Consider the following 10,000-nt stretch of genomic DNA (forward strand, 5'->3'; position numbering starts at 1 on the left):
GCCACAATGCTTTTTAATGTCAGTTTTACAATAAACAGCTAAAAAATTGGCTTTCACTCATGTGACTTAAGTCAAAGTAATGCTAAATTACTCAACCCAAGCACTAAATACACTGTAAATTACACCATTTGGTTGTTCAAAGTTGTGGTCAGAAAGTGTAGAAACAAGTAGCTGACTGAGTTGTTCAGGAAACTTCCTGCATGGTGAGAAACACAAGAGACGCAGTTTCGCGTGTCCTACACGTGTCCCGGCGGATCAGTGGGATTCAGCGGACACACGGACTCGTAGCGCGGACTGATAAAGCCGGAACCAGGGGGCTTGTGAGTGGGATTCATGAGTCCACAGATTCGGTTCATTCAAATGATTCGGTGAGAGCCCTCTAGTGGAATTCCATTGCAAACGCAGGCTGAATCCCTACTGACTCATGTGACTCGAGGGACTCGTGAGAATCGGATCTGTTCACTGAGTGATTCAGAGGGATTTTAATTCGTGAACGGATTCGGATTTCTCATCTCGAGTTTACATGTGTGGACAGGAATGTAGTTTGTGCTCTTGGCGGAAAAAATACCACATGATAATCAGCTATTAGAAAAACAACTCTAGATGCTAGTACATGGTGCTAGGAGTATTTTTAGAAAATGATAATATTTAAAATAATCTGCGCCTGACAGGAAGTCTGTGCAGTCACTTCCTGTGCCGTGGTGACGTCACAGCACCGGTGGCTCGAAAGGCGGGGCTGTGGCTGAGAGGATGTAAGCGTTTTTGTTTACACGCGTTTGATTCTGTGACCAAAAAAAAACTATTTAAGTTATTAGTTTTGTTTGTTTTACAGCCCAGTCAATACAGAACGCGGTTTCAGGGCTGCCATTAATATCGAAAACTGGAGCAAGAAATCGCGAGCGCGTGAGATGAAATGACAACGTCAACATTACAGGTAACGGTACAGGAGCTAGCATTAGCATGGGCTAGCTATCACATAGAGCATCATCTCAGCGCATTATAACATCTCATAGTCATTACATTAGTGTATACATGACGGTTCTGGGACACCTGCTGTAGGTAACGCGGTGTTAATGTTTATAACTGTCTCTGCAGAGGCTAATGCAAGCTAGCTCACTTCTCCTATCAGCTCCACACAGCTTAGCTTTAGATTAGCTTCAGTTTAGCACAACTAATATTGCCTTGTTTTTGTGTGTGTGTTGTGTGTGAGTTGTGTGTGTGTGTGTGTTGTGTGTGTGTGTGTGTGTGTGTTGTAGAAACTGATTATACCTAAATCAGAGGAACACATCTGATCTGTTTACACTCAAAATCTAATCAACACCTTTATAGATTCAGCATATAAAACCATTCAGTTAATCAGCTTTAAACACTATTAGGTGGAAAATATGCATCCTGGAGTTTGTTTTAATAATAATTAAAAGATTTATGTGTATTTATGTACATGTGTATGGACTGAAGGAAGAGAATGTGGAAAGGAGGAGAGTAGGGAAAGGAGGAGTGTAAGGAACAGAGGATCTGAAGAAGGTTGTGTGTGTTCCTATAATATTCCTCTCTCTCTCTCTCTCTCTCTCTCTCTCTCTCTTCTGGGTGTTTCACAGAAAGCTATCGATCTGGTCACTAAAGCCACCGAGGAGGACAAGGCCAAGAATTATGAGGAGGCTCTGAGACTCTACCAGCACGCTGTGGAGTATTTCCTACACGCAATCAAGTGTGAGTGAGAGAAACACACACACACACACACACACACACACACACACACACGAGATCGATTCATTTACACCAGGGATGGGCAACTTTAATAGTGATGAGAGCTATTTTCTCCTTCATCCCATTGGGAGAGATTATTAGTCAAGTCAAGTCAAGGTCATTTCTATTGCGCTTTTCACAACAGACATTGTCTCACAGCAGCTTTTTTCAGAAATCAACAGTTAAGGTGAATGGTGTGTATTTATCCCTGATGAGCAGCCGTGGCGACTGTGGTGAAGGAAAAACTCCCTTAGATGTAATGAGGAAGAAACCTTGAGAGGAACCAGACTCAAAAGCAGAACCTCATCCTCATTTGGGTGACATCAAGAGTTTGATCATAAATCTTTCAACAATACAGAACACTGGAGAGTGAGAACTAACATGAGCACTGGAGTATAAGATTATAAGTAAATGTTCTTTCTACAGTCTTTGGTATAAAAGTAGGAGCTACTGAGCTCAACATTAATCCAGACTAACACATCATTTTTAATGTAACTCTTTATTATGGGGACTCAATGTACAATTAATGAAATGAGTTTATTGACTATAAAACGTGTGCAGTTCTGCTCATTCATCATTTACGTATAAGTTTGTTTGGTTTTTTTGGTCAACTATCCCTTTAAAAAAACATTAGTCAATACATTTTCAGTAATTTCTAGATAATTTCAGACAACATTCCTACTGTTAAATAGTTTGAATGAGAAACCTGTGGCTTCTCCTGCTGGTGCACAATTCAATCTGAGTCAAGTGCCTCCTCAAACCCAGTAAAAAAATATATTTTCTTTTTGCTCATTTTGGTAAACGTTCTTGACAGAGACTAGCGCCCTCTCCTGGAGGAGACATGGAGATAGTTGGTTTGAAAGAGGCAGAAGTAGAGGACAGAGTAGTATGGAGACGGATGATCTGCTGTGGAGACCCTAAAGAAGAAGATAAATGCAGTCTTTAAATTTTTCAGCGATCAGACTGACATGGTCCTGCAGGCCATATTTAAACATACTGCAGGTGTTTTAAGCAGTATTTCTCTTTCTTTTCTCTCTCTCTCTCTCTCTCTCTCTCTCTCTCTGTGTAGATGAGGCTCACGGTGATAAGGCGAAGGAGAGTATCAGAGGGAAGTGTATGCAGTACCTGGAGCGGGCGGAGAAGTTAAAGGCCTACCTGAGGAACAAGGATAAGCAGGGAAAGAAACCTGTAAAGGAGACACAGAGCAATGACAAGTACACACACACACACACACACACTCTCTGTTACTCAATTTTTTTCAAACACACAAATAGACACCTTTCTGTTTGTTGCTCATTTATGGTTTTGTCTGTTTGTGTTTCAGGAGTGACAGTGACAGTGATGGTGAGAATCCAGAGAAGAAGAAACTGCAGGAGCACCTGATGGGTATGTGTCTGATACACAAGCCACGCCTCCTTTACTTACACTGACAGGTACACAGGCCACACCTTTTTCATGGCGACTGTGTGTGTGTGTGTGTGTGTGTGTGTGTGTGTGTGTGTGTGTAGGTGCCATTGTGATGGAGACGCCGAATGTGAGCTGGAACGATGTGGCTGGACTGGAGGGAGCCAAAGAGGCACTGAAAGAAGCCGTCATTCTGCCAATTAAATTCCCCCACCTCTTCACAGGTGTGTGTGTCTGTGTCTGTGTGTGTGTGTGTGTGTGTGTGTGTGTGTGTGTGTGGTTCTGGTTCTCATATATACAATTTATATTTTTGCATATTTACTCAAGACAAAACATAGATTGTTCTTTGTGTGTGTGTGTGTGTGTGTGTGTGTGTGTGTGTGTGTGTGTGTGTGTGTGTGTGTGTGTAAACGGACTCCGTGGAGAGGAATCTTGCTTTTCGGGCCTCCTGGAACAGGAAAATCATACCTGGCTAAAGCTGTAGCTACCGAAGCTAACAACTCCACCTTCTTCTCCGTCTCCTCATCTGATCTCGTGTCCAAATGGCTTGGGGAGAGCGAGAAGTGAGACAACACACACACACACACACACACACACACACACACACACACACACACACTTAAAGTATATCCAGTAGGGGGCATGTGTATTAATAGTGTAATGTGTATTGATTCTGAGCACATGTTGATGAATTTGGTACTAAAATCATATTTCTAATTTCTCTTTCTCTCTCTCTCTCTCTCTCTCTCTCTCTCTCTCTCTCAGGTTGGTGAGGAACCTGTTCGAGCTTGCTCGTCAGCGCAAACCCTCCATCATCTTCATCGACGAGGTGGACTCTCTGTGTGGCTCACGAAGTGAAAATGAGAGTGAAGCAGCTCGCAGGATTAAAACAGAGTTCCTCGTGCAGATGCAGGGTGAGAGAGGATGAGACTGTGTGTGTGTGTGTGTGTGTGTGTGTGTGTGTGTGTGTGTGTGTGTGTGTGTGTGTGGTTTGTAAGGGGGTGGGGTGGATGGGGTGGTGTGTGTGTTTTTTACACCGTTAATATCTTGGGTTCATGACATTAGTTTTTTATCTCTGTGTGTGTGTGTGTGTGTGTGTGTGTGTGTGTCTGGCAGGTGTGGGAAGTAACAATGATAAAATCTTGGTTCTCGGTGCCACTAACATCCCATGGGTTCTTGATGCTGCCATCAGGAGAAGGTCAGTGTTCCACACATACACAAAAAAAGTCTGAAAATCCTGTTGTTTCAGAAACCCGCTCGCATCCTTCTGAAGCTCCAGAGCATGTGTACGTTTACTTCTAGAAGAGCTTTAAAGTCTCAAACAAAAAAATCATCTTCATGTTATTTCAATCGACCAGCCACTAAAGCACCTTCTAGAACATTTAGTGAACCCCAGGGTTTTATTTTATTAGTTTTTACCAGCAAAAATCGACTGCAAACTAACACACACACACACACACACACACACACACACACACACACACACTTATGCTCTGCAGGCTTTACCTTATGTGGTGTCTTGTGGGCATCACAATATGCAAATGAGAAATGTCAGGAACAGACTTAACATTTTACACATCAGTTTACACAGACATTTACATTTATACATACATTTACTAATGATTAATAAACGAGGCCTTGTGTGTGTGTGTGTGTGTTGAAGGTTTGAGAAACGGATCTACATCCCGCTTCCAGATGAGCCAGCTAGGGCCGCCATATTCCGACTGCATTTAGGGAACACGCCTCACAGCCTGAGCGACGCCGACCTGCGCCAACTCGCACACAGGACCGACGGCTACTCCGGCGCCGACATCAGCATCATCGTCAGAGACGCTCTCATGCAGCCTGTCCGCAAAGTGCAGTCCGCCACACACTTCAAGAAGGTCACACACACACACACACACACACACACACTGCATTTAGTTTTCTTGTTTAGCCGTGTGTTTAAGGCCCTCAGGCTCGCAGGATGCGTGTCCGTGTTTATCTGACCGAATGTAGTTAAAATTGATTGCCATGGTGACTCTACAGGTACGAGGTCCATCTCGGAGTAACCCTTCTGTGATGGAGGATGACCTTTTGACCCCATGTTCCCCTGGTGACCCTGCTGCCATAGAGATGACCTGGATGGAGGTGCCTAGTGAAAAACTGCTGGAGCCTATAGTGTGTATGGTAAGAAACAAATACACACAGACACACACCTTCTCCGATTTGCTCCTCGGCTCTCCACAACATTTTTGTTCGGATCACCTCTCACGAATAACCGGCAGGTCTTTTGCACCTACCACTCTGTACTGCTTTTGGTCTGGCTTTCGGGGTCAGCGCCACCTGCCAGTACTCTTTTGTGAGGTCTGGGGTTGAAATAAATCTGGATCTTCTGAGGCACTCCACTAGGTCGTCCACACTCAGTAGCAGATAAGAATCTGAGACCTGGTTAAGCTTCCTGAAGTTGTTGCAGAGACTCATGCTCCTCACCTTCTGTGCTCATCAGCAGCCATGTCCCATTTCCCCGCTCCACCCTTCTCCCACTTCTTCCTCAGCTTTCCACAACAGTGGTGCTGAACTGGCGCTGTCCTTTCAGCACCATGCTGGCAGTTGTGTTCAGAGAGCCTTTCTTTTAGCAGCTGAACACCCCCCCACACACACACACACACTCCCCTCCACACACACACACACACACGCACGCATACACATATATACAAATATAAGACTAGACTTTTGTAAGATTAATTTGTGTGTCCATCTGTCACAGGCCGACATGCTGCGCTCTCTGTCCACCACTCGCCCCACAGTGAACGCTGAAGATCTGCTGAAGGTGAAAAGATTCACTGAGGACTTCGGACAGGAAGGATGAAGAAAATTAAACCCCTCCATAAATCAACACAACCCCACCCCTATGGACCGATCCTCTTTCTTTTACATTTACATTTTAACACATCACTGTACAGCTGGACTTCCTGTATGCAGTGCTCAACATGAAGGAGTGTTTACTTGTGCACTGTTGTGTGTGTGTGTGTGTGTGTGTGTGTGTGTGTGTGTGTGTGTGTGTGTGTGTGTGTGTGAGACCTGTAGCTCGTAATGTAAATGGACTGACTGTGTGTATTTATTTAAGTAATCTGACACACACACACACACACACACACACACACACACACACACACACACACACACTGCACTGCTTAAGCTCATTATTAGTTATTTATTTTGTCCCCCGTTTCAGACTGTACCATTATAGCCATTGAACAAACATATTTCAGCAGCCGAATAACGTTAATAATACAGTTAATATTAATGTTAACAGCACTTTCTTTACCCAAACGCAGTTAATTAAGACACTAACGTTCATCTAACTGCCTGTGGTTTTTCCAGGACATCTTACACACTAATGAACGGACAGATATGATAATTAACTGTCTGAATTGATGAATTAAATCTGAACAGAAATGTTTAAATGAAAAAATGGCTTGGTTTTTGTTGTCTTGTTTTAAATCACTAAATCGTCTTTCTAGAGCAGTTTGAATCTCACACCGTATCAGTGTTTCTCCTCACGGTTCAGGAACACAAACACCCAGGAAAAGGAACATGCAGAAAAGTTTTGCCCAGAACACTACTGCATGGCACAGAGCAGCTCTGAAGTTCTGACTAAAGAAAATCAGGATGTCAAATGGGAAAAGAAAAACGATCACAATGAATGATTTTTAAACTATTTATTTGTATGATGCAGCTGCAAATAAGTATTTGAACACCTGAGAAAGTCAATGTTAATATTTGGTACAGGAGCCTTTGTTTGCAATTACAGAGGTCAAACGTTTCCTGTAGTTTTTCACCAGGTTTGCACACACTGCAGGAGGGATTTTGGCCCACTCCTCCACACAAGAAACAAAGTTAAGATTTCATTCTTCCTGTATATTTTGAATGACGGGTGTCTCGTCCAATTATCTGTAAGTTTCCATTTACAGACTATACCTCCCTTTTCCGCTTTGTCTGACTTGTCGTGTTTTCAGATTTGTTATTTTGTTTTCGGATTTGTTAATGTGTTTTGCACTTCTCATCCACCGTACTTACGTCACCTCTCCACATCTCACCAGTGACTCCACCTAGTCTTTCACACCAAACCTTCAGTATCACACTACACGTAGCTCATCACTCCACACCTACTGAAGCACATTACACTTAGTTTTCCTCACCACAACTAGCAGCATACCACACCAAACTCAGCCTTTCTTCCCTCTTCTTCTTCTGTTCTTCTTCTCCTCACCACAATGATCTTAGTTCACTACATGTAGCACATCACACCACATTACCCGACCACACCACACCTTTTCCACACCAAACCTGGCCCTCACTTCACACTTCTACACTACAGTTACCGTTCTTCTTCACACTTGACCTGATCACACCACCCCTAACATGCCCCACTGTACCTGCTTATCTCACAACATTCAGCTCATCAGACCAGCACACTTCTTCATCTCATGATGGTTACAAATCCCAAGACTAAATCTGGTGCTTATTTCTACAGTACATTAAAATAAAAAACTTCATGCTAACATTTAACAGAATGATTATTATTATTTGTATAATCATTTCTGGAGAGATCTTTTTACAGCACCTGATCCTGAAGACATGTTAAGGAAATCTGGTATATTGTTGGGTCAGTGGGTCGGTGAATAGTTGTGTAGGTGGGTCAGTGGATAGGTCGGGGGTCTGCAACCTAACATTTGTGACCAAAAGAGTCATTCTGGTTCCTGTGTTTTTAAGATTTATAATCACACTCTTGATGTTACCCAAATGAGGATGAGGTTCCCATTTAAATTTGGTTCCTCTCAAGTTTTCTTCCTCATAACATATAAGGGGGTTTTTCATGTCCACAGTCACCCCAGACTTCAACATTAGAGATAAACACACATCTTCACTTTCATTATTACATTCTGTAAAGCTGCTTTGAGACAATGTCTGTTGTGAAAAGCACAAAAGAAATAAACTTAGAAAGAACACACACACACACACACACACACACACACAAAATAACAGCTATGCTAATGCTAGAAGTTATGCTAATCTAAAGCTAAGCTGTGTGGAGCTGATAGGAGAAGCGAGCTAGCTTGGATTAGCCTCTGCCTAGACAGTTATGAACATTAACACCACGTTACCTACAGCAGGTGTCCCAGAACCACGATGTATAAACTGTTATAATATTAAATATAATTATTTGCCGCTTAGCATCTTTCTGAGAACCAGCTGAGGCTAATGTTAGCTTCTTTACTGTTACCTGTAATGTTGGTGTTATTTTATCTCACTTGTTTTTTTCTTCTAGAAAAATGTACTTCTAACACCATGTACTTACTTACAGAAACCATTCTTTTTTATTTCACCTGTAATGTGGTTTTTTTTTCGTATTATTTTATAATATCATTTTATCCTGAGGTAAATTTTTTCCCGATTCTCACAGGATAATAATTAAACTTTGCAATAAAAACACGGCCTGTAAATGTGCAACAGCTGTTTATTTATTTATTTACATATTAAAGAGAGATTTTAAACATTGCATATGTTATAAAGAGTATTTTGCATGAACGGTTACAGCAGCAGCAGCAGCAGTGTGTGTGTGTGTGTGTGTGTGTTAATAATCTCTCACTTTGTTTCTGTTGTGTTACGATTGTGTGAACGCAAAGCTCCCGTGTATACAAAACTTTGGTGTGGAAAAAAAGCACATAAAAAAATAGTTTATACTTTATAAACATATAATAATTTTAAAGAGAATAATATCAAACACAGTGCATTCATCAGGCCTTACATTCCTCTGTGTGTGTGTGTGTGTGTGTGTGTGTGTGTGTGTGTGTGTGTGTGTGTTTTGTTGGTCTGGGATGTACATCTACATCACACACAACTGTACATTGAAAGATTATTTGTCTGGAACACACACACACACACACACACACACACACACACCTTGACTCAGTTAAAGGGATCACATTTCCACAAGAAGAAGCAGGACCTCCTAGCAAGTGGAGCTTGTCCTACTAAACATCTCTGATTGGTCGGATATCAGCTCTATTTAACGATCCTCATTAGTTTTATTTTCATCTCCATCTTGGTGAAAAGCTTCCTGATTAACGACACACACTGAACACACTCGTTAGTGAAGATGAGCTAACTGCCCGAGTGCATGTCCTTTATATTGAATGCGGTTTGGAACACTTCCATGTAATTCCATGACGAACACTAACGTGCATTGGAATGTCTCTGGTAATGATATCAGATCAAATTCCAGGTTATGATCTCCAACCGATCACTGAGACACGCTCATACGGAACGCCGCGTCCCTCAATCCGCTGTCAGGTGCGGAATGTTGGATTATTGGGCCGTGATGTGTGGAATGTTGTTTTGCCTCCATCAGCTTTACGCTCCAATGATTATTATTAGTAGTAGTAATATTGTAATTATAATTCTTGTCTGTGATTGGGTAAAGAGTACAGTGCAGACGCCTGTATAAAGTTCTACACATTTTAGTTTATTCTGCTCAGAATTTCTGGATATGGTTCGATCCGAAGTCTGGGAATGCTTTTGGAATTCTGTAGGTAATTGACTTTTCTAAACGAGTCTCTCTAATACAGTGGAAATGGGTTCTGAGGTTGAACTTTAACAGAGTGGCACCTGAAATACCAGTATAGTTGAGCAGCTGCAGAATTGATGAAGGACTTTTTTGTTGTTGTAATGCAGCTCCTGTGATAACTGGGAACTTCCTCGCAAAACCTCCCACTTCCCACATCAAAGCATTCACAAGAACTCAATACTCTGAATGCAGTTTATAGAATACTAATCACCTTATACTTCCTCTTACTGTCTAACT

At 42.1% G+C, this 10,000-nt stretch overlaps 2 protein-coding genes across 2 annotated transcripts in view; one reads left to right on the forward strand and one right to left on the reverse strand.

Moving 5' to 3' along the window:
* Positions 1-624: 624 nt before the first annotated feature.
* vps4a (vacuolar protein sorting 4 homolog A) lies at positions 625-6,607 on the forward strand. Its single transcript, XM_046850400.1, has 12 exons — positions 625-752; positions 833-934; positions 1,599-1,710; positions 2,816-2,960; positions 3,071-3,132; positions 3,255-3,374; positions 3,557-3,713; positions 3,916-4,064; positions 4,267-4,348; positions 4,814-5,033; positions 5,179-5,319; positions 5,900-6,607. Exons 2-12 carry the CDS (start codon positions 914-916, stop codon positions 5,999-6,001), a joined length of 1,311 nt encoding a protein of 436 aa, XP_046706356.1. The 5' UTR covers positions 625-752; positions 833-913; the 3' UTR covers positions 6,002-6,607.
* Positions 6,608-8,635: 2,028 nt separating this feature from the next.
* sntb2 (syntrophin, beta 2) overlaps positions 8,636-10,000 on the reverse strand; it is a 9,559-nt gene continuing 8,194 nt past the window's right edge. Inside the window, exon 7 of the mRNA XM_046850399.1 lies at positions 8,636-10,000. This exon is cut by the window's right edge and continues 803 nt beyond it. The gene's annotated coding sequence lies outside the window, so the exon portion shown is untranslated.

The sequence above is a fragment of the Silurus meridionalis genome, chromosome 5 (assembly GCF_014805685.1).
Source record: "Silurus meridionalis isolate SWU-2019-XX chromosome 5, ASM1480568v1, whole genome shotgun sequence".
In the NCBI taxonomy this organism is placed as follows: Eukaryota; Metazoa; Chordata; class Actinopteri; order Siluriformes; family Siluridae; genus Silurus; species Silurus meridionalis.

Excerpts from the sequence above, each read along its gene's own strand:
- vps4a (XM_046850400.1), top strand. The coding sequence starts at position 914 with ATGACAACGTCAACATTACAG. Across the intron at positions 3,375-3,556 it reads ATTCCCCCACCTCTTCACAG|GTAAACGGACTCCGTGGAGA; the intron begins GTGTGTGTGTCT and ends GTGTGTGTGTGT. Across the intron at positions 3,714-3,915 it reads TGGCTTGGGGAGAGCGAGAA|GTTGGTGAGGAACCTGTTCG; the intron begins GTGAGACAACAC and ends TCTCTCTCTCAG.